Source organism: Diachasmimorpha longicaudata, chromosome 13 (genome assembly GCF_034640455.1).
Source record: "Diachasmimorpha longicaudata isolate KC_UGA_2023 chromosome 13, iyDiaLong2, whole genome shotgun sequence".
NCBI lineage: Eukaryota > Metazoa > Arthropoda > Insecta > Hymenoptera > Braconidae > Diachasmimorpha > Diachasmimorpha longicaudata.
This window is the reverse complement of record NC_087237.1, coordinates 5,865,540-5,890,712: the sequence shown is the minus strand read 5'-3', so window position 1 is coordinate 5,890,712 and position 25,173 is coordinate 5,865,540. Positions and strand designations below refer to the sequence as shown.

General features: G+C 38.0%; 4 protein-coding genes across 5 annotated transcripts; 2 read left to right on the top strand and 2 right to left on the bottom strand.

Annotated features, from left to right (window-relative positions):
• The first annotated feature begins 276 nt into the window (after positions 1-276).
• LOC135168647 (gamma-aminobutyric acid type B receptor subunit 2) lies at positions 277-16,906 on the top strand. Of its 2 annotated transcripts, none has more exons than XM_064133032.1 (17): positions 277-742; positions 3,727-4,598; positions 8,086-8,223; positions 8,328-8,495; positions 9,609-9,784; positions 9,860-10,037; positions 10,799-11,032; positions 11,162-11,222; positions 11,294-11,528; positions 12,058-12,298; positions 12,373-12,495; positions 12,574-12,684; positions 12,765-12,989; positions 13,067-13,249; positions 13,323-13,428; positions 13,502-13,631; positions 13,715-16,906. In XM_064133032.1, the coding sequence occupies exons 2-17, from the start codon at positions 4,224-4,226 to the stop codon at positions 15,129-15,131; spliced, it is 4,101 nt and encodes a 1,366-aa protein (XP_063989102.1). In that variant the 5' UTR covers positions 277-742; positions 3,727-4,223; the 3' UTR covers positions 15,132-16,906. The 2 variants fall into 2 exon arrangements, with proteins under 2 accessions (XP_063989102.1, XP_063989101.1); XM_064133031.1 differs by having other exon boundaries at positions 277-973.
• A 250-nt stretch (positions 16,907-17,156) lies between these two features.
• On the top strand, positions 17,157-17,825 carry LOC135168659 (cytochrome b5-like). Its single transcript, XM_064133054.1, has 3 exons — positions 17,157-17,383; positions 17,437-17,565; positions 17,640-17,825. Exons 1-3 carry the CDS (start codon positions 17,267-17,269, stop codon positions 17,727-17,729), a joined length of 336 nt encoding a protein of 111 aa, XP_063989124.1. The 5' UTR covers positions 17,157-17,266; the 3' UTR covers positions 17,730-17,825.
• On the bottom strand, positions 17,761-22,956 carry LOC135168649 (transient receptor potential protein). The gene is made up of 14 exons (XM_064133033.1): positions 22,448-22,956; positions 22,157-22,301; positions 21,994-22,089; positions 21,795-21,937; positions 21,379-21,580; positions 21,021-21,191; positions 20,706-20,940; positions 20,479-20,631; positions 20,213-20,358; positions 19,770-20,134; positions 19,398-19,593; positions 19,158-19,322; positions 18,403-19,069; positions 17,761-18,331 (listed from the first exon to the last, which is right to left on the bottom strand). The coding sequence occupies exons 1-14, from the start codon at positions 22,600-22,602 to the stop codon at positions 17,877-17,879; spliced, it is 3,294 nt and encodes a 1,097-aa protein (XP_063989103.1). The 5' UTR covers positions 22,603-22,956; the 3' UTR covers positions 17,761-17,876.
• A 338-nt stretch (positions 22,957-23,294) lies between these two features.
• On the bottom strand, positions 23,295-25,013 carry LOC135168658 (FMRFamide-related peptides-like). Its single transcript, XM_064133053.1, has 2 exons — positions 24,882-25,013; positions 23,295-24,390 (listed from the first exon to the last, which is right to left on the bottom strand). Exons 1-2 carry the CDS (start codon positions 24,882-24,884, stop codon positions 23,839-23,841), a joined length of 555 nt encoding a protein of 184 aa, XP_063989123.1. The 5' UTR covers positions 24,885-25,013; the 3' UTR covers positions 23,295-23,838.
• Between the last annotated feature and the right edge of the window lie 160 nt (positions 25,014-25,173).

Sequence of the window (25,173 nt, the reverse complement as noted above, 5' to 3'; positions counted from 1 at the left end):
CGGGGCTTGGTGAGAGAGCTCGTGTCGACTTGCCCTGGCCACACCGTACCACAGCTACATTGCGTCGACGTACTGGTGGAAAAGAGACACAGAGCTCAAGTACTGTTGGGTAGTTTGCGATTGTAGGGATGGCTGATGAGGTAAAAGCTGGAGTGAGAAGGAAATAGCTAGTGGCTATTTCGCAGGGTGGTAGCAGGTTCAACCCTCCTAGGGTGGTACAAGTTGCAGCCACTGGGGTGCGCTGTGGAGCAGGACCAACCCTCATTCGCGTCGCGCTCAGCGAGCTTAACGTGTCGGGGGTGGTGTGTCATTTTGTCCAAGTAAATATCAAATAGTCATCATTGAAGGTGCGACTCTGGGACAATTTCAGTTTTTTTTTCTCATTAATATGTTGGTTTTGCGGGGCCAATAGGGGATGACTCCTCGTGGGGTGAATTGTGAGGTGTTTGTGATTGATTTTGTTAACGGAAATGTACAATGAACAATCACAGATGAAAAACCAGATGGCCAGCGGACCATTTTCCCTATTTAATTGGGGGTGAGCTATCAGTGAGGCTGATAGCACTAGTGATTTTCCACGAGTGATGGTCAGCACCTTTTCTCCTCGGTTTTTACGCCGTTATTCAGCCCTTTGTCGGGCCTTTTCGGGGGTGGAAATTTTTTTGAGGCAATGTGTTATTTAAATTATACTGTGGCACACCCATCAGCAATGAATGAGACAACATCACGGCAATGCCAGCGAGTATTTGCATAAAAAACCGATGAGTCGATTTTATACCTGCGTTTTGTGAATACTGGGAAAGGACGACAAAGGAGGAGTAAAAAAAAGTAATATTGAATCGATGATAGCGGAAAAAGAAGCAGTATGATATGCGGAAACGAAGTACGTTTTGGATTACTCGGTCGCGCGGGTCCGTGCGACCTCTCTTTGGTTCCCTTACATTCGCATCGACCGCAAGATACAAGTGACCGAGTGAGTTACTAGTTCCATTGGTTTTTTTTTCCCTCATCCTCCTTCCTATTCCACCTCTCAACATTTACATTTCCTTCCATTCTTGAGCTTTCCCCCGGCTTTTACCCCACTCCCCCCAGGGCATCCTATGCTCATCCACTTGGGAATTAAATCCGTCAGGACGATATTTGGAAATTTTTTTCACGTCGGTCTCGCAAACTCTTCGGAATTTAAATGCCTCGGACACACGATACCAATATAATTGTGTGACATGTGATTGACTTGTTCATATCCGGATACTATCACGGGTGAAAAAGATGAAGATTGACATTTTCATGAATAATATCGGTGGATTAAAAATGGGTCAAAGTAAATTCCTTATCAGTGAGTTTATTTATTTATTTATTTATTTTTTCAACATTTGATGGGGATTTTTTTTTTCTGCGACTGCTACGGCAAATGCTTCGACCTGTTTGACAGTGTTTTACGGGAATATCATCGGCCATTGACGGAATTTGGTAAATTTGGGAGTGATCTACAAATAACTTATTGATACTTTCTGCGGAAGGTATATCGATCGCATAGTCTCTCCCGCACAGCCGACCTTTGACACAGGCTCGTAAATTAATTAGTTGCCTCTTCCCAAGGTATTTATATGTAACCTAGGAATAAACCACTTGCACTCAACCACAAGATCCTTGAGAGCTGTGCAATATTCTCCATTCTTCAGCTCGTTCAATGATTTTATGGAGGCGAAAAATCCACGATATTCCGGTTCATCTCAAATTTAAACGAAATTAAAATTTAATTAACCGTACAGTTCCAGTACATTGTCGTCCTTTCACTAGTTTATCGGTTCTACTCAGTGATTTTTAATTGTACAATCGTGTTTCAACTAGTCAAGGATTTCTTGAACCGCTGGCTTTTGATAACTACGCAGTTAAATCTATTCCACACGAAGACTTTCTAATTAAAGTGGACATTTTTCGAGTGGCATTCCCTACTCGAGGGATACGGAATCGAAAAGTATATATTTTTCTGAAGAACTTTGGACTTTCGGCACCTCTTTAACACCATTACCCGAAGGAAAATTTTTTTTCGCCCGGATATCTCGAGGCTAGTAATTCCCACAGAAAAAAAAATCCGTGACTGCAAGGAAAATCACTTGACAGCTATACGTCTTACGGATGTATTTATATTGATTTTCTGGCGATAAGTAAATGTACTTGACAAAAAAAAAAATTATTTCTCATAATGCATAAATTCATTACCTCATTATAAATTAAAAATCGTTTAAATTTTCTTTCACTCTTCCCAGAATGAGCTTTCATTGAGCATCTCGAAAATTGCTCATCACCTTTGCCATCGATTACAACATGATTATAATATACTTTATTCGACAGGAAGAGAAGATTTCTCCCCTCGACACATTTCCCATTACTCCAGTTCCTTCTATGATTATGTACATAAACTCAGAAGTACAATGATATATAAAGAAAAACGTCAGGACGCGTCGAGGCTGAATCCCTAAACAAAGTTCACCTATACACATACACATGTACATGTACATGGAGACCTTAGCACCGTAGCTCACGCGACGAGGCCCCTTCTTTCTCGTTACTACTCAAATTATGTTACTGTGCCAAGGTTTGCCCTTGGTAGTGTAGCCACAATTATTTTCGACTACGAGCCTATGCACACCATGAGTCAATCAATAATATAGCTAGTCATGAAATGTTAATGTTTAATACTCTGTAATGCTGTGAATTTTTACATGATTTTTTTTTTTATCCACGTGAGATTAATTATAGTATCGATCGACACCGGAGACACTTGAAATTAACTTCTCTGACAGCTCCAAGGGGCTCGTCACGATTGCCTTTTATTAATTCAATGAATAATAATACTCATAATTTGTGAGGATTAAGTTCTCGACCGCTATTATATAGATGTTTGTCGTCATTCTGGGCCATAAAAAAAAAAAGCTCTCCAAGAGGGGGACACACAATGCCCTCCAAACGTTCACCTTCTCAACTACATTGACAAGCTTTTTTTATTCTCTAGTATTTACTGGGGAAGGGCGAGCATGAAATCCAGGAGTCTCAGGTCGAGCTAAGTCATCACTACAAATGACTAATATTCATTCAGTGTCCACTTTTTTTTACAATTTATTGTACTCCGAAGGGTTGGAGCAGAAATAGTTTAGAATTGATTTCGACTTTGGTAGATTTTAGTCCATTTTTTAAAACAGATTGAAGAAATATTATGAATTTAATGGGCTGTTGACAATAATAATAAATAAAGTGAGGATTATCTCTTTTAATCATGAGCAAAAAATATAATTATGTCATGGATTTAAAAATATTTTTTTAGTGCACAAAATAATTACAAAATAATTACATCCGATAATATTCGTCTCCAGTGCACGGGCTCATACCGAGGATTAATAAAAAATATCGAGCGTGTAATTGCACCGGGAAAATTCCTCCACTCGTTGAGGTAAATAATGAGGCTATTGCCAAAATTCAGTCCCTCCAAACCGCATATTGGTTCATCCATTCAATTCCCAGTAATACCTCGTGTTCGATCGTTCAAGAGGGAAAATACTTCTGACGTTCATTAAAAAAAAATGCACCCAGTTTCGCCAGTTTTGTTGACTAGGTCTTCATGTTCCTCTCTTTCCCCATTTTCCGTCATTTTTCATCCCTATAATACCCCGGTACTCAAGCCTTCCTCATGAGAAAAAGGACTAATAATGATTTGGATTCTTATAGATGGCTCTACAGAATAAAAATGCGGAGTCGCATCGGCTAATGATGAACGAATTAAACTGTTGAATCGTATCTAATTACGATCTCTTCTTTCCATAAAAGAAGAAAGGGGAAAAAATGTTTTGGATGACATGGATTAGCGGCGAGAGAGAAATAATACATTTTGTTTTGCCGGCGAATTTTGAAATGAGATGAGATTATTCACCGACAAGAGATGAATTCAATGTAATAATGGCAGCGAATAAACGGTCGATTTTCTTTTCACTCCTTTCCATGTATTAACAAAAGTGCCAGAAGTTTGACTGATAATGGTGAGGAAGAAGTTGTGAGTTTCTGTCGGAAGGAGTGTCGGAAGGCGCCTGACACAACATGCGTTTGGAAATAGCTGGACGAAGATGAAGTGCATCACAATTTCCGAAAATTGTGGGAAATAGTAGAGAGAGAATTCAAATAAAAAAAGTTTGAAAAAGTAATGCCTTACTAATGATTGGATTCCTACGATGATCAGTTGCAAGAGTTTAATTTGGTCAATGTCGAAAATGACTGACAAAGGGAATTCGATAGATCATCATCATCGCAAACGACAGACACGTTTGCGAATCCTGTTAAATTTTCACGATGTTGCTATCGGGATTGGTCTTCTCCTCTGTCTCGATAAAATATTACTTTGTAATGGACAAAAGCCAATTAATCTTGGTGGTGTGAAACGCCGTGACGTTTACATAGCTGGTTTCTTTCCATATGGTAGACATGTACCTGAAAGCCATATTGGTCGTGGTGTTATGCCGTCTGTCAAGTTGGCGGTGGATCACATCAATGACAATCCAACTGTATTGAGAAATTATCGATTACACATGTGGTGGAATGATACTGAGGTGAGTTGTCTCATTGTTAATGAATGGAGGGAAATTTTAGGAATAAAATCCCTAACGAACACTCGTCTCGAGGGGTAAAATGAGGGACCGGAAAAAATTCCAATTCCAGTAATGGAAATTTTATTGGATTAAACGGGAATTTCCCCTGGAATTTTCTCTGCAAATTTACCAAAAATACTTGAGAATATTTATTTAAATAAAAAAAAAATTGTCGAGTAAATATTCTTCACGAGAACATCCAGGGAATTGCCATTTTTTCCAGTTCTAATCCTCAAATCCTCCCGTAAAATTTCTCTCCATGTTACTACATAATTTATTCAGTTAAATGTTCAATTAATGTACCTTTCTCCTCCTAATGTTTCCCAAATAGTGGGCCCTCCGTGTGGTGTGATGAGGCGAGCATTTATCTGCGCAATTTAATAATTCAGTAACGAAGCGGTAACCGGTTTTGATTCCATCGAGCTTCTCCCTTAGTTCTCGCGGAATATCTCCGAATCTAAGGAAAATACTGAAATTTTCATAATGACCTTTCTCACAGCCCTGATTCCGCTCCACAAAAACCCTAATAATAAAAAATTCGCCATCTCTCTTAGATTTCGAGATACTGCAGGATATGAAAAACAGTTCAAATCGTCTCAACTCCATTTACCGCATCGCGCCTGAAATCCTCTTTTAAATAAAATAAATCCATCACAGTAGAGCAACTCACAATAATTGCTAATCTCTCTGATTAATATGAAGACAAAGCCAGCTATTATAACGACAACGAATATTTTTGATTTCATGTTTGAATTGTAAAATTGAAACAGAGAGATAGAAGAAGAGTTGAAGAAATAAGTGCAAGGCTGGAGAAAAAGACGTGGCTCACAGTTAAAGTTGATACCCTCTTAACCCGGTTCTTTTGTTCGTTCTTCCCATGTATCCTACAGAGATGAAAAGCAACGGAAAGACAAGAGAAAAAGAAATAATAGGAGATCGAAGGAGGGAGTACATAGTTGAAAAGTATTGAAACCCCGATTATACCTCCATCTTTGCAATATCACGTGAAGACGTTGAATAATTCAAAAGTGTTAAAAAAAAAAAGGGTAAGAAATTGACGAGTTCCTCTCGAAAGCCATGTCTATCAATGGACCCAATAGACCCACCAATTTCAGCGGATTCACGAATTTTAAAGTCAGATATAGAGTGGAAAAAATAATGGAGAATGACAAGACGTCGGAAAATGTTGAGGATGAATTGCTGGCTGACCTGGTCGGGAAGGTAGTTGCGGCAGATTTGCACTGTAAACAAAGTCCGTCCAACTCCTTTCCGTCTTGGCCCGTCGGTTACAACTTCATATCTAATACTGAAGTATATCAACGTATGAGAGTGTGCACGTTGAATTTTTCGCTCTGCAATAAATTTATTTTTCCTCCCCCTCGGGAATGTGACACAGAATGAGCATCTTTTGCCGTGGGAATGTGAGGGAAAAAGAGCCCAAATACTGAGTGAAAAAAATAAGGGAGAATATTTTGAGGGGCTCCAACGTCCTCGATATTCTCTGAATCATGATAAAGCCTTCACAGCAGCCCACCCCTCGCTATCACCCACATATTTTTTGTCATTGCCTTTTCCTTATCACTACTATCGCAACCTCGCAACCACTTCTTTCTCTTGAATCTGTATCGGAGGCAATGATCAATTGTAAAAATAGTTATCCCTTTTTTTTTTCTCCTTCATATCGTTCATGCACTCGACAACGGTAGGAAATGGATGATGTGTATGAGATAAAATTGAAGAGTCTATCATTAAACGATGAATATTCAATAATTGGATAGCTGAAGGGAAGGCGAACATGACGAGAGAATCATAATTGGCTGTTCACTCGAGTACTCAATTCACTTCGGCGTTCGGCCGCATGTGAGTTATGAAATTCAGGGGAAAATTTTTATTTAGTCCGCCCAGTCTTTCTCCGCGTGAAAGTTAACAAATAATTTACAAGTTAACGGTATGCGCTAAGGTTAACTTCACTGTATTTATTAACAGACCCCGCCCAAGTCATATGCGAGGCTGGGTACGAGCGAAATATTCAGTGAAAATTGCGGAACAATTCGCGTAATACGCAATAGAAAATCGTTCTCCGGCAATTTTCATGAGAATGGAGGAGAAATAATGTGAAACGTTCAGGGAATTCTGGGGTTCATTACCGAATGAAATACGAAATTGTCGCGGTTTTAGTGAAGAAGGAAAATCTTAGAGAAACTTTAACATTTACTGTTCTTTAAAAATCAATAACTTTTGAAAGTTTAATTTTTATCAAGAGATGGGGTATTTTGACGGTACGTTTTCATATTTTTTCATTGTGTAGATACATTACAGGAGAACGTGGTGTCCATACAACCGTGAGTCATCACTCGGATGGTTCATTTTTACGGTACAAATCGTAGAATTTACGCGATGAGTCGTACAATTTTCCAGCTCCTATTTTTTTATTGTTTTTTTTTTCACTCATGGATTACGTTTCACGTCATAATTTTTTACGTTTTTCCCACTGGAATTTTTTTTGGACGAATATCCATTAGCTCCCCAAAATTATTTATTTTCCCAGTGCTGTATGTCCACAGGCGAATTTTCATTAATCGATTGAATAAATTCTCGAAATTCCTCATTACCGAGGGGTATTATTCACTCCCGTTAATTAACAAAAGGAGAAGGAAAATTTGAATGCAGTTAATGCAGCATTATATCGAGTTACAAGCAGAGTTTATCGGTGAAATTCAGCCTCTGTGCAGGTGAATTGAATTGTACCATCAACGGATACCAATCACCGGTGTAAAGGAAAGGAGAAGGAAGAGCACAAGATATATTGATGCGCGCTACGGACCAAATTACATTTCTATGAAAACAACACTATCTTTCATTCAATATAGTTATCATGGGAAATGAAAAGCCTTTCATTTGATATTTTGTTTCTTGTTACCGATTTCCCCACTGAAGAAAATATTTTAATTGAAAATTTCAATTCACTGCTGATCAGTCTTTGACGAATATCTCAGAATCTAGGAAAGATGGAAAATTTTTTATGAGGACCTTTTTTGTGGAGTGAATTGAGTACTACAATAACTGTTATCACAAAAATTCCGCTATCTGTCTTCGCTTCGGAGATATGACCCAAAAATTCGACGCCGTGATATCTCAACTTATTTCATTTTACCCCTTCGCTACTGAATTGCCAGATTTATTTTTTCTACTTTCTCTGTGAAATCATTTTACACTGTGTCAAGGAGAGTACAAGCTCTTCTGTAGAACGAGGAAAAGTGGAAAAATATTGAACAATTCACCAGGGTCAAATCGATACAATAGAAGATATGAGAAGGAGCGAGAGACTATTTGCAGTGGATTTGATGCCACTGCACTCCATGGTTAAGGGCACTGTAAAAATCCATTTACGAGACGTTGTTATTGGAAAACTTGTGATCTATTGGAATGTGAATTTTTAATGTTCCAGTGTAATGCTGCGGTCGGTGTTAAGGCGTTCTTCGATATGATGCACAGTGGACCGCACAAGGTGATGCTATTTGGTGCTGCCTGCACCCAAGTAACGGATCCAATCGCCAAAGCCTCCAAACACTGGCGTCTCACCCAGGTAAACAATATTTTCACATTTGTCAATTTGTCTTCGCAATAAAAATTTGTCTTCGAAAATAAAACAGATAAAAAATAAATATCAAATTTTTCATTTAATTTCAGTTGAGCTATGCTGACACTCATCCCATGTTCACGAGTGACAATTTTCCAAATTTCTTCAGAATAGTACCATCAGAAAATGCATTCAATGCGCCAAGAGTGGCACTCCTCAATCATTTCAACTGGACAAGAGTCGGTACAATCTACCAAAATGAACCAAGATATGCACTAGTGAGTTACGATATATTACGTTGAATTATCAATCGATCAATCAATGTCGTTCTCACGTGTAATTGTTATTGCCCCTACATTCTGACAGCCACATCTCTCAGTTCCTTTCTCAACAATAATTAACAGCCCTAAGATCAATCCCCAACTCACACTAGAATGAGAAATTGATAGAGAAGGCAAAAATAGTTTCAGGGGAATAAAAGATATCATATTCCACCTGATACATCTAGAGAACAGACAACTCAATTTCATTTTAACGTAAATTTCTCCGATAGAGAAAGGAATAACATTGAAAAAAAAAAAAAACAAAATGGAACATTATCGGAAAGCGAGGCTATTCGATTACAGTTGGTTTGGTGGATGCTTTGCAATCGAAATATGTTGACGGGGCTGTACACTAGCACGCGATATTGATTTTACTCGATTCTAGAATGTTAGCATCCACAACTACAGTGAAACATTGTTTCATACATCGCCTATAAATTAATTACTCCATCAGTCTAAATGAATTTTTTCTTCTGCATGCACAGAGAGAAATATTCATTGAAAATTGCAAAAGCCATTTCCCTCACCAATTACGAAATCTACTCCGGGAATTCGAGCGATAGTTTCGTAATTATTCATATGTTATTCACTAAAAAATTACACAATGTCTCGGAGATAACGCGTGACGTTGAGAAAAATGACATAACAGTTTCCTAAAATTTTTTATTCCAAAATTTCTCTCCGGAACTGTAAAGACCCGTAATTTTTATTAATTACTTCTCTTCGTGTGATTACCTTGCGTAATTGCCCGCAATAACACGGAGTTCAAATGAATTGTTTACCTGAGAAATAAATTATTTTTCTCAAATATTTATTCATCTGTTATAAAAAAAAAAATGTTGCCAGTCTCATTGATTCAATTTCAAGTATAGGTTTACACAGCGTTGATAAGTAGAGTGACCGCAGCAACAGTCAGACACGACACACTCGGAATTTTCTCGTTACCTTTCATTGCCCTGTTCCACTTACTTTATCCGCCAATCGTCTCCTTCGTCAAGAAGAAAGTAATGACGTGTGAAACGATTATGAGAGAATTAAACAATCAATGAAATTATATTGCTATTAAAGGCACACAATCGACTCGTCGCTGATCTCGATGACAATAAACTGGAAGTAGTAGAAACTCAGAGTTTTGCAACAGAAGTAAGTGCAGCCCTCGAGAAACTGAAGCGGAAGGATGTCAGGATTATAATTGGAAACTTTAATGAGATATGGGCCAGAAGGATATTTTGTGAGGCTTATAAGTATGAAAAGTTTCAGATTAATCAACTATAACGTAAAGGGAAAAAAATTGCGATAACACTCGCGCATTTGTTCAGGTACAGAATGTTCGGGCGGAAGTACCAGTGGATGATCATGGGCACATATACAGAAAAATGGTGGTTAAATGCGGATGGTGGATGTGCACCATCTGAGTTAGCAGAGGCTCTTCATGGCGCCATTTTAACTGACCTACTTCCACTCTCGACTGAACGCCAGATTACAGTTTCGGGCATCGTAAGTGTTAAACTGAAGGAGATTTCGAAAATCCCATTTCAAAGCTAATCAGATAATATAGCACCAATCCCCGGTGATAGTCAACCACTGTGAATGGCGTTCAAAGTAGAACATATACTGACATAATCTCACCTAATTACAACCCACAAATTGAAATTTTTAAATTTTGGTAAATCACTTCACATCCCCTACCTCTCCTGAATTTATATTCTGGGAATAACAGGACCATTCAAGTTGCCGAAAGTGAATTTATATCAGCTCGAGTCACTCATGTATTATGCAGCTAAAATGAGATTCATCGTTCACGTGAAGCCGGAGTTGATTCTGATGGAATTTGACTCGTTTCAGAGAGAATTCAGTAACTCTATTAATTTAAATTTCAGACTTTGTTGAAGTCAGTCATAAGATTGTTTGTTTTTTTCTATTTGATGGGATGAGCACTCGTGTAGATGTACAAACCGCACCCCCTCCCCAACTTTTTTTTTCTAGAATTATTTAATTGAAAAATATAGTTTGAAGTATGACAAATAAATTCAGAGCAAGTCTATGCCATCATCAATCAATTCAGCGATCGACTTCACCCATCAACGTCAAAGGATTCGAAAATTCAATATGAGCATGGTAGTGTGTACCTTTAAAGAAAATTTTTCAGGCCCTTTTTTTTTTATCGTCGACTGCAGATGGTATACATTAAACCAGATGAAGCTAAATTAACTCGCTGGCTTTTGAGAAGCAATTAAAAGGGAATATAACATTTTCAGACACCCGACGAATATCAAGTGGAGTATGATTCACGTCGAGGGAATGAATACTCACGATTCCATGGTTATACCTACGACGGAATTTGGGCAGTGGCCCTTGCCATTCAGCATGTAGCTAGGAGAATACGACACTTCAGGAGAAATCAGACTGTCGCTGACTTCAAGTACAGAGACCCACTTTGGGAGAAGTTGTTTCTCGATGCATTGAGAAACACAAGCTTTGAAGGAGTTACGGTGGGTTTCCTCGCTGTGATATTTCACCTGCACGAAATTACCTTTTCTCCAGTTAAAAAAATATACTCAATTTTTAAATGAAGTTTAAAGGAACAACTTGAGCACTTGAAATATTTCTTCCCATTCCAGGGTCCTGTTCGTTTTTACGACAACGAGAGAAAAGCTTACATACTGTTGAAACAATTTCAGAGTAAGTGAAACATCCGACGAGTTTCAATGACCCACAAGATATAATTACCGTAATTATGTGATATTCACCAGGTGGTAAGGAGGTTAAAGTTGGGGAGTATGATGGTATCACAGGCTCGCTGGATTTCAGCCGAGGTCAGCCCTTGATTTGGCGTGGAAGATCACCCCCCAAGGATCGTACTGTACATGTTATAGAACACTCCACCGTTAACATCACAATTTACTCAGTTATTGCAACGGCAGCTGCTGTCGGCATTGTTATGGCAGCCGTATTCCTTGCTATCAATATCAGATATAGAAATCAAAGGTAAAAAATCATCGATAGAGGGAAATATCCAATGGTAAAAGTGGATATAGATGGTTTGTCATGTTATCATCTCGAGTTCTCATCATCGATCGTTGTGTTATACGTTTACCTTCCCCTGAGGGAGTTGGCTGGCTTGTTTGTCCGCGCGTGATTGTTTAAAGTTGGAAGGGAGAATACCGAGGGGTTCATGTGTGTCTCGAGCACGCGCGATCTCGACCTCTACAGCAGCACCAGAGGCTCATTCCGCCAAATTCATGTTTTTTTTCTCCCTTTCCTCTACCTCCATCTCCTTCCCACCCCCTCACCCGGTGTTCCTTTATCAGAGGCACCATTGAGCATTCATGATCGACAATTTGCACTCAAGTACTGTTTTTCCATCCACTAATTAACATGTCAATCTTACACCGCATGAGAGATGAATTAATTCCAATATAGCAAAGGTTTCATCTTTGTAATGGGAATAGGATGGAGGAGCATATGGATAATTACCAGTTTCTCTTAAAAAAAAAATTTCTTTCTCATGTTCAAGGTATATAAAAATGTCATCGCCACATCTGAACAACCTCATTATCGTTGGTTGCATGTTGACGTACAGCAGTGTTATATTTCTCGGTCTCGATTCGACTCTCTCAAGCGTAACAGCATTTCCCTACATTTGCACAGCGAGGGCGTGGCTTTTGATGGCCGGTTTTTCATTGGCATTTGGTGCTATGTTTTCAAAAACTTGGCGTGTGCATTCTATATTCACGGATGTTAAGCTCAATAAAAAAGTAAGTGATTGTCATAATTGAATGAAGGTAAAGTACAGCTACTTATGCAACATTAAATCTTACCCCATTTTTAGGTGATAAAAGACTATCAACTTTTTATGGTCGTCGGTGTTTTATTGGTCATTGATTTGGCAATAATGACGACGTGGCAAGTTGCCGATCCTTTTTACAGGGAAACCAAACAAATGGAACCTTATGTAAGAGCACGAGATTGGTCATTAAGTTTGATTTTATTGATTATCACAGGTGTTGTAATGACGTTGTATTTCTGATAGCCGCATCCATCGAGTGATGATATTATGATGATACCGGAGAATGAGTACTGCCAAAGCAATAGAATGACCCTTTATCTTGGTAGCATCTATGCTTACAAAGGTCTTCTGATGGTGATTATCAAGAGCCGATGTTCATTAGCCGGGATAATTAAAGCCTCACAATGTCCGAGTATTTTTTTATTTGCTTTCAGATATTTGGCGCATTTTTAGCTTGGGAGACACGACATGTTAGCATACCAGCACTCAACGATAGTAAATACGTAGGAATGAGTGTTTATAATGTAGTAATTATGTGTGTTACGGGTGCAGCAATCAGTTTTGTACTTGCTGATAAACAGGATACAATGTTTATAATGCTGTCGATATTCATAATATTCTGCAGTACAGGGACACTCTGTCTCGTGTTTGTGCCAAAAGTAAGAGCCATTATCACTTATGAATAATTATCCGGGCGACGGAGTTTGCTCTGTACGTTTTTATCTTATTATTCCAGTTGATCGAATTAAGGAGAAATCCTCAGGGAGCTATCGATAAAAGAATTAGAGCGACTCTGAGACCGTCATCGAAAACCAGGCGAGACTCAATAGTTAGCGAATTGGAGGAGCGTTTGAAGGAGGCGGCGAAGACTAATCAGAAATTTCGAAAAGAGCTCTTGGAAAAAGAATCAGAGATTCAAGTAATTTTTTCCTTTGAAATTCAAATGAAAATCTAGGGATCCGATAATGTCAATGGTTTCTTGTGTATTTTAGATGTTTATGAGACGATTGGGGGATGAAGCTGGCTTACAGAATACCAGGGAAGCCATGACCAAACTTTCAATTCCACAAAATCAAGAAACACTCATCAAAAAAGAGGGTACATGAGTCGTATAATTAACTGGCTGACAATCTTTTGAACGTTATAAATTACAAATTAATCGCCATTGCAGGTCCTTCGATGGTAACTGAAACGACGGATATTTCAATGTCATTGTGCAGCTTAAATTCAACAACTGTATCACAACCAGAGGGTGAATATGTTAACGTGATGGCAATGGATGATCAGCAATCGATGCCAAAGTAAATTAATCAATTGGATTGCGCAATTAATTCTTGATCTCCTGCTGTTGAAATATAGTAACATTTGGCCATTGAAATTACAGAAAGCCCATATTAGCCGGTAAATTATCAGAAGACAACAAGCAAATCCCAGCAATTTCCAATACAACGAACTCACCCCTCTCCCAGTACAAGAAAAAATATCGGAATGAAGAATATCAAGAGAATGAACCACTCATTCAGGAGAAATCAGGAAATGACGCTTTACTGAGCACAAGTGCAGATATTGGTAAAGCAAATATTGACTTTGTAGGAGAGACCGTTGAAGAGTCTGAAGAATCTATTGTACTTGAAGAAACTGATATACCGCGTGATGAAAGTAGCATAGTGATGAAAAAAATTAAAGAAACAACGATTGATAAAAAAAAAAGACTTCCAACACCTCCACCCCCGAAAAATGTTTCATTCGGTGAGCTACATGAACAATGCTATCTTGAACAAACAATTCTTCCACCGCCGGTACAATTTGTACCCAAACATCGCCATCAAATTCATCATCAAACATTAACGAAGCGCCGAGCATCAGTGAAAAATAATGGTCTTGCACATTCTCACCATCAGTTATTTGAAAAACGTCGAACAAGTGTGCCAGTAAATACAATAAGCTACATCTCAACTGACAATATTTCAAAGGCAGATGGAACTGATGATCATAGTCATGTAATTGGTGAATGTGGCCATCGCAGAGTGACAGGTTTTACGAATAATACGGGCTATCGTTGTGAAAAACACGGTGGCAATGCAACTGCCAATCGTGGATCATCTCATGGATATGCAACATCCAATGGTTCATCTGATATATCAAGAAAATATCGTGAAGGTACGGTTAATGCTAGTTATTCAGACACGGAAAAACATGATGATTCGATAGCAACGATCATTCATCGTTCAGTTTCCGAAAAATCACGGGAGAAATGTCTACGTAATCGGGGTAATCTGGCTCACGTTATGTCAGAGTGCCGTCATCGTACATCTCATAAGCACCATGAGTGTCGTCACGCTGAATCAAAGCTTCGTCATCAGGCTAGGCTCGAATATGTACAAAGTACCCCAAATGTTGCGACAATTCACAATAGTAAATTTGCCAGCGCTAATCCACGTGGTGGAGGTGTTCATCATCGTGGCCATAGCAGTGGTGGTGGTGGAAATACCGGCAGTAGTGGTGCTGTTGGTGGTGTTGGTGGTGTTGGTGGTGGTGGTGGTAGGGTGATTGTTGGTGGAAATGCAGTGATGAGAGGTGCCAATGGAGGTAGTTCAAGTGGTGTGAGTGGATCGACTATCGATATATCGAATATGTACAGTGCTGTCTCGGACGGAGAACTCCTTGACCTTGAAATACTGCCCATATTTCAAAAATTATTGACAGAACGTCATAAAACCACTACACGTGGTGGTTACGGTGCTAATATTGCAAGCTGTCCTAATATATCTATCAAATGTGACATCGTTGAATATCTCTAACGATTTCAATTCATCTGGAATTTACTAGTTACACATTATTTCGACTACGACAATTATAAGACCCAAATAGTACAATATTCTTTTTATTTAATTCCTTGGCGTCGTTTAATCGCGTCAAAAGTGTCAATTATGTAAGCCGAAGGGGGTGAGAAATAGCGAGGGCGAAACGAATAGGAAAAACTTTTGAACAAAAAAAAAATAAATGGGAGGATATGAGGAAAAAATTGGATACTACGCAACACGAATATACATACATCAATACATATAGCATGTAAGTAAACACTTACTCACTGCACGTGGGTCACTTTCATTTATAATCGGAGGATATTTCTCGAGCCTAATGAAAAAATGTCAGAACTTTTTTTTTTCTCAATCTTTGGATAGAAATTTCACATAATGTGTCGTACAATCTCTAAAAAAATTATTATCATGAAATACTGATAATATTATGTAGGGTATCTAACGGATTTCGCAGAAAATTATGATGAAATTTATTACATAGTATTAATAAATAACAAAAATTTATATTGGAACCTATTGATATTGAAGATTTGGATAGAATTCGCAAATGTAATGAAGTGTTGGTTATAATCACATTTTTTAGTTTTTTGTTATTGCAAAACTGATATCCTATGGAAACATAAAATATCTCTTGTCGGAAAATTGTTAAGAATTTAATAGATATTTATAAGAAAAAAAAATTAAACAGAAAAAAAAAACAAAAAAAATCTTTCAATATGATAAAAACTGTTTACCAAAAAAATAAATAAAAAGAAAAAGAAAATCGCTTAGTGAGAAATTTGTATGAATGTTAGCTGTATATTTTTAGCTAAGACATTCTCAATAATGATTGGAAAATGATTAAATTTATTAAATGAATGAAAAATAAGCAGATCGATCAATCATTTCTCAAATAAATATTTCAAATCAACGGGAACATATACCTTTCTATAAGCTCTCTAAACGTCATGTTAAAATCTAAAAAAATCCGTCTTCTATTCTAATCAATGAATGTGGGATTTTCAATATCTCGTATAGAAAGCCTATAGTTTTTCATTATTTCACCGATAAGTTTGCAAAAGCTCGAATCAAGGAAAAAACTCATACATAATTGTTTTGTAAATTTGCATAATATCGTTGGAGATGTTTGTAGTACTATATGCCTCGTTCATTCATTTTTTCTACTTCTGAAAAATTATATTAAAGACAAAAAAAAAACAAAAAAAGTTACCGACGAGCTAAATACGTTATTACAAAAGAACGGTTGGTCGCGTTGTATTTCACTGAAACGTCTCCTTGGTAGATTATATTTTTTCGTTCAGAACTGACTTTTTAGAAAGAAAAAAACGAATTATCAAAGTGGAAACACCATCGTAGTGAAATTGAAAGCAATTCAACATTTTGATTGAGAGTAAATTTTCGTACTTCTCGAGAGTCTGAGATGCAACGCAATCTGCCAAGAAACTATATGTAAGAACAAAAAACCAAAATCAATACAACAATGAAAGGAAAAAAATAATAATTATATCATATTCCGGAAACACGACTCATTCTTGTGATACTGTTAAGTTGAATTTGTACAAGTACCTATTACATTGTTACCACGATCACATCGCAATACATATATGTTTATAAATATGAATAATTTAACGAAGAAAAAGGAGGAAAAATTGGAATGTCTGTAGAGGGAGAGGAAAAACAAAACCGAAAGGAGCAAGGATAAAAGCGGTTTACAAAAAAATAACTAAATAAATAAATACTCATTAAAAAGAAAACGCAATCTCGTTGAAATTTTCATTATCATTTCCTCTAAATTCACATTTTATGTGTATTACTGTCTATTTTCGATAAAAACCATCACGATAAAGTCTAATCATCTACGTGATCGATTCAATCGTACTGCGTGATGTGATAATCGTTCATTAAAAAGATTCCTTGATTACTGGCTCCTCGTCGACTATTTCCTTAAATAATCAGCTATTTGTAACCGGGAATTCCACGAGACCTATTGTGCGATATAATTCCCTTTATCTCGCATTTATGCCTCTATAAATAATTTGCAAATCCAGTCGTTCGCTTGCATTGAGTGTAGCTTTGTCACCAGTAGCAGCTACCAGTACGTGGTTCCTTTAACAATGTCATACCCAACGTATACACTCGAGGAAGTTGCCTGTCACAATGGCAAATTAGAAACTGGTCTGTGGATCGTGATCAAAGATACTGTTTATGATGTGACGGAGTATATAGATAAGGTAAGTGTTTTTGATATTTATTATAATAAAAAATAATCAATGCTCGGACTTAGCATCCAGGAGGACAAGAATTAATTCTCGAATACGCTGGGAAAGACGCCACGTCAGCTTTTAATGATTTTGGTCACTCGTCAGATGCAACTGCTCTCCTCAAACTTTACAAAATTGGCCAACTCGCTGAGGTCTTAATCAAAACAATATTTCCAACTTTTCTTTTTCGTTCCATTAGCAATGATGTTAATTTACCTTCCTCCAGGGCGAAAGAAAAAAGGGCAAAGGACCAAACGAAGTGAGACGGAAAAATCGACTAAATTTTTTCCCCCTATTCCGAAGCTGTTCAGCATGATCAGACGTTAGGATAATATTAACAACTAAAATTATTGTATTTATGTATTATTTATTGACTTTTCAAAAATGAATGTTATTGTATATATGAACTACAGCCATACAGTATTGAGAATAATTGCTGGAAGTAAACGAACCCAAAGTACAGTTATATCCATCCACCCATAACACGACCAGTTGCTTTTGACTTTCCCCGAGGTTTTGTCTCCGGTGAATCGGACTGTTGTTTTGTCACAACATCTTTTTTCACATCGACTTTTGGCGGTGGTGGTTCTTCCTTCTCATTCTCCGTTTTCAGTACAACAGTCGGTTTCTTTTCTGCATTGACATTTACATCGCCATCTTTCATCTCCCTCGGAGTGACTTCTGGATTGTTACTGTCATCCTCAGGATCCTCGGGTATCGGAGATGGAATGATTCTTTCTCCTTTGTCCTGGCTATGTGTGGAGATTGATTTTTTCAAGACTCCACGTTTTATAGATTCACTCGTCGTAGAGCTTAACGAGGGTGCACGAGCTAGTGCATCTGTCACGTTGATTTTGACACTTGACCTCGATGGAACAGCTGGTTTTGTTGCTGTCTCATTTCCTGATTCAGGAGCACCTGAAATAAATAAATAATTTTGGGAATAGAGCTTTGAATTAATTATTAATATCGATTAATGTCGATTTAACCTGTGGTCTCATCATCGCCAGACTTCACTGGTGTGTCAGTTTGTTTATTCATCTTGCCCATTATAAATTTGGCATATGCCACTCTAGTGGTCGGTGTGACATCCATCAAATTTGGATTATACTCGACCAATCGATTTGGATCGAGTGAAGCCAAGTCCGAGTCCGGTTGCATTTGCTGCTGTCGGCGAAGACTTCTTCGGGTCTGTCGAATGGCAGCTTCACTTTTACTGCCGATTGGATCGGTTGGAATAGTATTTTGTCGAACGACAGCATTCCAATCTTTCTTAGTATTAGAACTCGAGCGTCGGCCAATTGCCTTTGCCAATTGACTGAAAACATCCTTCGGTTCTTTTTCACTTTGAATCACCGCGTTTACGATTCCTTCGACTATGCCAATTTGGAAGTCCTTCTGAAGACGACGCTCCATCACGCGCCCCTTCTTCCCGGACACTTCGGATTTCTCCATTGCCGGTGTTCGCATACCATTTTGCCGGAGAATGTCAATCAATTCATAACGCAGCGTTGATATGTCCTGACGAATTTCCATTACATCGTCCTCAGTTATGCCAAAATCATCTCGTTTTCGCTGCTCAGCCGTTACATATCGACGGACCAACAATCGCATGACAGTTTCATGACGATCTCTCGCCTTTTCACGGGATTTTTTCTGAAAAAAAATCGCTCATCAGTACCGGTATGATTAATTATTTATTTAGTCCGGCGATAATTGATGATAAATGGTACATGAAAATTACAATGAGAGACTTGGTCGGCCGTCCAGTATTTCCACATCGAATTATTTTATTAAATGTCTTGGCCGTTGGGATCATATTGAAGGGGGGCGGTACCGTATCCCCATCTTCGAAGTAACTCATCCACAGATGACTTCTGGCAAATTTCCATTCAGTGTCTGATCGTTCCTAGCGGACAATTTCATTCAATTTTTCATTACAAGATATTATTCAATTAGTGACGAGTGGAGGAATTGTCTTTACCGAAATTATCTGATATGAATTGGACATCATAGCGATGAGCATGTTCAGGAGAACAATGACATTGATAACCGAGTAGGAACCGAACATCAACAACGCCCAGAATCTCGTGAAGCTCTTTATCCCAGTCAAGTCGAAGGACATCAGGTCAATCATCCCAAAGCTCGCCCAGAACAGCGATTGAGATGTTTCGAACAAACTGTGAATCATTCCAGCATTCTAAACAATTGTCGTTGACTTATTTTTTAAATACGAATAAAAAATTGCTGTCCGCCCCTTACGGGGCATCTCTACTGCATATGAGGCATGGGGAGCACATATTTCTGGGAAAATATTGTTAAAATATTAAAGTTTCCTATTATGAAAAATACTGACTTAGCAAAACGTCGCCATATCGAACAGGCCTTCTCCTGATTATCGAAATCGGGTAGGCCAGTTGGTAGATGATAGCACTTGGACTTCTCAAGATCAGCGTAATACCACATGAGTTGATTCATTCCACATCCAAACGCGAATAAAACCAGTGTGTAGATGAAGAAAAATTTAATAATATCGATAATCATCCGCCCTAATGATATCTGAAGTGGTCCCAAATGGGGATTAACACTGAATATGTGAACGAGTTTTAAAAAACTGAATATCATGCCAGCAGCAAATGCACCCTCAGACAGGAGCATTGGATCAAAAGCGTCCCACTGATCTCTGGGGTACCACGGATTTTCTCCACTCCAATACTCTCTCTGCATAATAAAAATAATAGAAATAAATTTTCCAAATATTCTTGACATAAAAAATGAAAAATGAATTTAATGGGGCACCTGAACTGTGTACCAGGCTGTCATCCTGAGGGTTATCCAAATGACGTAGAACATGTTCTGAATGAAATCGACAATATTCCATAAATCTGAAATGTACTCTAGCATACCATCACTCCATAATGATCGTATTTCGCCGGTTATTAAACCTGCAAAGAGTCAGTTGAAAAAATTATTGTCAAAGTAAATAATGTTCTTCTATTTGTTCAACTGAAGTTCCTAAAAAATATAGGGGATCCATATTTTTTGGGAAGAATCCATGAACATACTTATCACATAAATCATGACACCGCTCTCAACGAATCCTGGAATGCATCCTCTTTCATGTTTCTTCCATCCTTCCAATATTTCCCTCATCCAGGCATTACCAAACAACTCAATCGCAAGATATTCAACTCTTTGCGAGGCCATCCCCAAGAGCACTGTCATGAAAATGAAAAATTACAGGACGATGGAATGGCATTCGAACTATTGAGATTAAATAATCAACACCCACTTAGGAAGAAGGCGTAAGAGGAGGAGTGACAAATGAACTTGACAAAGGGTTTCTTCATGAAGAGACCCATTTTGGAGGTAGGTGACAGCATATAAATAGTACTATAAACTGGAAACATTGCGCCGAGTTTTGCGACTTTCACGAGTTGTCCAATCATGCTGAGCCGACGAAAACCAGGTAGACCATCGTACCAAATAGCCCCAAGTAGCTGTTGGACATTGGGATGAGCCACAAACTGGAAGGAAAAAAAAAAATGATAAATGTCTTCATCGTGACGACTACACCTCGTAACATCACGTAATTCCATTCAATTACTTGTTTTTGTTTGTACTTAATAGCGAGTTTGAGTCTATCCAAGGTTTGCCTTTCCCCCGGCTCCCAATTTTCACCAGTGGGATTGTAGTTCAGCATCAGTTCAAGTTCATGAGAGGTGCGAGCATGATCTAGTAGAGATGTTGCGAATTCCTGACACTGTTCCTTCAATTCCTAACTCAATAGACGTAAAGACAATAATTATCATTGTATCTAATGTCATCATTAAACGGAGAAAAAAGTTCAATAATAATTTTCTTTCAAGAACAATTTTTGAAAATTCATCTGAATTGTTCAGTAACTTTTACCGAACTTTTCTCCCCGTGTAGGTGATAATAAGTGATTAGAATCATTTATTTACATTGTACTCAAATCTAAATTCCTGCTCCATCCGACTCAACCGTCGCAATTCCCATGATAATTCGAAAGCTGTCAATAACGGATCGCGCGATGACAGAGCTATGAGAGAGGGTGATGTAAGGGCACGATAAGCATTTATACGAGAATGCGAATGGCGTAGAGAATCCTTCTCACTGGATGTAACACACTCATCGCAGCCACATCTAGATGAACAACATAATATTGAGGCTATTTGTTAATCTTCCCCTGAAGAATAGAACTTAATTCCCAAACAATTTTATTGCTAGGAAAAATAAACTCCACGAAAAAGTTCCATAATAAATTATTCTATTGCCAGTGATGTTCTGCCAACTCGTTTAACCACTTTGCTGTCAAATTGGGAATAATGAAAAATAAAAAATAGTGTTGTCATACTACCTGCCATCATGGGGACTTGGCAGTGTTGCTCCCCGATCAAGAAGGATCTTCAGTATTTCATAATTATTTTTGTGAGCTGCTAAAATCAATGGCGTTATGTCAGGAGTAAAATTCGAGGAGGACGAGTCACTGAATTCCCAACTCTGCAATCAACACACCATAAATAAAAATTTTAATTAAAAAAATCTGTCATACTGACATAAGGCTTTCCGGGCTCGTGAATTTTTTCTTCCCAATCCAGAAGCATCTCCACAGCTTCAACGTACTCCTCTTTGATTGCATGCAACAGCGCGTCCTTCAGGAGAAATAATTAATTGATTCATTAACGTGAAGTAACAAAAGAACAAGTGACTTGTTCTTACATTGACAGCAATACCAAGCTCCAATAAAATTGTTATCAACTCGATATTTTCATTTTCAATAGCAGCAATGAGAGCAGATCGATTCAACGGGTCCACGCAGTTTATATTGAGTATCTCAGGATGGCCCTTGTGTTCCTCGAGAAGTCTTTCAGAGAAGGCGAAAAAATAGAAGTAAAAATCTATACTCGGACCACAATAACGACTGAAGGAGCAGAAAATTGGTATAATAAAAAAAAATAGAGGGGGAGAACTGAACAGAAGAAAATATCGAAGAAAAAAAAGTATCGATACCTTTTGACGGTTGCACAATCACCGCGTTCTGCACTGAGTAAAAAATGCTTCTCAACGGGGCCAAGTGTGTACTCAACCGGTGGATTAAGTGATTGTAGTGACGGTGCTCTTGCTTCATTCTCCAACAAATCTTGCTGCGATTCAGATGGATTCATCTTCAATCCCCCTATTTTTCTCTCTTATTCATAAATTATTGAGCCCTCTCATTTTCAATCGACAATTTTAAAATAGCGATCTCTCACTGCTGCAAACTAACGCGCTACTGATATCTCTTCAGACCTACATTGAGGTGAATCCTTATGAATGACGTAGTTATAAGTATAGGGGCTGAACTGGATTAAGCACAAATAAACAGCATCAACTACAAAAGTGAATTGATGCTCTAGATATTTTATTCTGCTGGCTGCTCTTCCATTTTTTTCCCCTCATCTTTCCAGTGGACGAATGAGGCAGATGAAAACATATCAACAGTGGACTTTACGGTCGGGGCGACATAACTCTTCAGGATTAGCGCGATAGGATGAGGGGAAAAAGCCACTGTCTGGGGGCGGGGGTACAGGAGATGTTCTCAATGTTGGTTCCGTGTTCCAATAGTTTTTCATCATTAATATCCTTTTACAATTGATGATACTGATGATGGCAGGGGATAGACCCGAGGATAATGAAAAATTACAGGTGCAAATGTGATATTATCTTGCTCTCAGAATCCTCCCTTAGAAACACGTCGAGTCATTATTACTTCACTGCAGAAGCACTTCTTCATCATTCCCGTTTGTTTCGTCAATTTTTAATGACGAAAAATATCATTATTGTAGGTGGACATGGGTAGGATATGTATGACAATGGGAACAAAGGTAATCAATCACCAGTCATGTGTTTTTTATTATTTTCTCATGTTATTGAGTCTGCTTTTTTCAATATTAAATCTATACACTGCAATCAGTTATCTCGAGGCATTTCTTCGTTAATTTTAAGCGTTATTCAGTTATGAAATATATTAATTTGTTAGTATATTGATTAGTATGTTTTCAACTGTTCATTGGCACATTTTTTCAAGCCGAATAACTCATGAAAATTATTGATAACAATTCAATAATGCTTAACACAATTTTGCCACATTGAATCTTATATAATATTTCTCATCGGTTCTGTATCTTTGTTTGACCGTCGCTGAATATATGGAAGATTATATTCCAAGTCAATCTGGATTAAGCTATAATCAAATAAAATATAGCCGTGTACTCATCGGCTTATATTTATGCTGAGGAATAAAAAAAATACGTGGAAATACACATTCGTATATATAACAAATTATACAGATGCCGGAAAAATAATAAAAATTGTCAAAAATCAGTCGCAATTGAAAATTACAAATATCAGGATTTTTTTTTTCAGTAATTATTATCCAGATCTGAGAATTGAAGAGTTAATGAGGTACAGAGTCTCACAAGTAGATCATTATGAAGAGCGGATTCGGGGGTTGTCAAAATCGTGGGACAGATGACAGCGAGTTTTTGTAAGGTCAGGGGTATCGTTTGACTTCTACCGGTGGTAGAAAATCGTGGAGAATCGAAAGTTGGCAAACCAGCGCGTCCAAATCTTATAATGACATCAGATCTTCCCCTTGGAGTTCTCGATGAACCCGGATTTACTTCATTAAGATTATTGGCGGAATCGTCGGGACTCTCCAGGCTGCCCTGATGATGGTTCCGCCCAAATCTGATGAATGATGAGCCCATTTGACTCCGACGTTCTTTCGAATCTGGACTGTCGTCCACATTTTGCAGGCCAGAGCGCTTCAATACGTAGTCAAATTCATTGTCTAAACTTGTTTTGTAAATACTCAAGGGGGATGAATCAATTTTTAACGGCCTCATCACCGTACCCTTTGCCAGTGCCAAATTCATCGTGATGATTAATCCATAAATTAATCCGTGATTGATCTGAAATAATCACAAGATAAACTTATAGCTTGTCAAATTGTACATCAGAATTTGCGAGCTTTGATTTTTTTTAAAAACACATTTTTCATATTTCACTCTCAACAATTTATTTACTTCTGCACTAGTGTCTTATTGGCGATTGGCCTTCCCAATTTTCGTTGAAAATCCCATTACTTCACTCGTTAATACCACTCATCAAAAATAAACGAAAGAGGGGGAGAAAATTTGAAATAATTTCTGCAGTGAAGTACTAAAACGAGATGAGTTAATTTACCTCCAAGTTTGTTATATGCTGAATATCTCAGAAAATAAGGGAGCTGGTGAAATTTTCATAATTACCTTTTTTGTGGAGAAAAGCAAGTTCTACAAAAAAGCTTCAATGAAAATTTTTACACCGCTCCCAGGTGTTGAGATATTCATGAAAAACCCAGACTGGAGATGACTCAACTCACCTGGTTTTACAACTTCACAACAGATTTCTTCTCACTCACCATTGCGATCAAACCACAAGTGAATCCCTAATATATGATCCTTCGAAGATTGAGAGAGAAGGTAATAGGTACAATATCAACAACTTATTGTAATATTACGAAAGATGATGATACTGTGACGGTTGAACAGTGTGTCCCGAATGTTGGGTGAGATGAGGCTCTTATATAGAGAGCTCCTGTTGCGCAGAGGAATACAGAGGCGGGTTGGGATACACCATTCCCGGCAGTGTTATACGCTCGGGATATAGTCTTCCTCACCTGAATTATGATTGGTCGCGCGTACAACACGATA

Coding starts and splice junctions, on each gene's coding strand:
- LOC135168659 (XM_064133054.1), top strand. CDS start 17,267: ATGTCATACCCAACGTATACACTCGAGGAAGTTGCCTGTCACAATGGC. Junction 17,384..17,436: donor TGACGGAGTATATAGATAAG/GTAAGTGTTTTT, acceptor GCTCGGACTTAG/CATCCAGGAGGACAAGAATT. Junction 17,566..17,639: donor AAATTGGCCAACTCGCTGAG/GTCTTAATCAAA, acceptor ACCTTCCTCCAG/GGCGAAAGAAAAAAGGGCAA.
- LOC135168647 (XM_064133032.1), top strand. CDS start 4,224: ATGATCAGTTGCAAGAGTTTAATTTGGTCAATGTCGAAAATGACTGAC. Junction 11,529..12,057: donor ATCAGATATAGAAATCAAAG/GTAAAAAATCAT, acceptor CTCATGTTCAAG/GTATATAAAAATGTCATCGC. Junction 12,299..12,372: donor ATGTTAAGCTCAATAAAAAA/GTAAGTGATTGT, acceptor CCCCATTTTTAG/GTGATAAAAGACTATCAACT.
- LOC135168649 (XM_064133033.1), bottom strand. CDS start 22,602: ATGAATCCATCTGAATCGCAGCAAGATTTGTTGGAGAATGAAGCAAGA. Junction 21,192..21,378: donor AATTTAGATTTGAGTACAAT/GTAAATAAATGA, acceptor CTATTGAGTTAG/GAATTGAAGGAACAGTGTCA. Junction 19,594..19,769: donor ATATGGCGACGTTTTGCTAA/GTCAGTATTTTT, acceptor AATGATTCACAG/TTTGTTCGAAACATCTCAAT.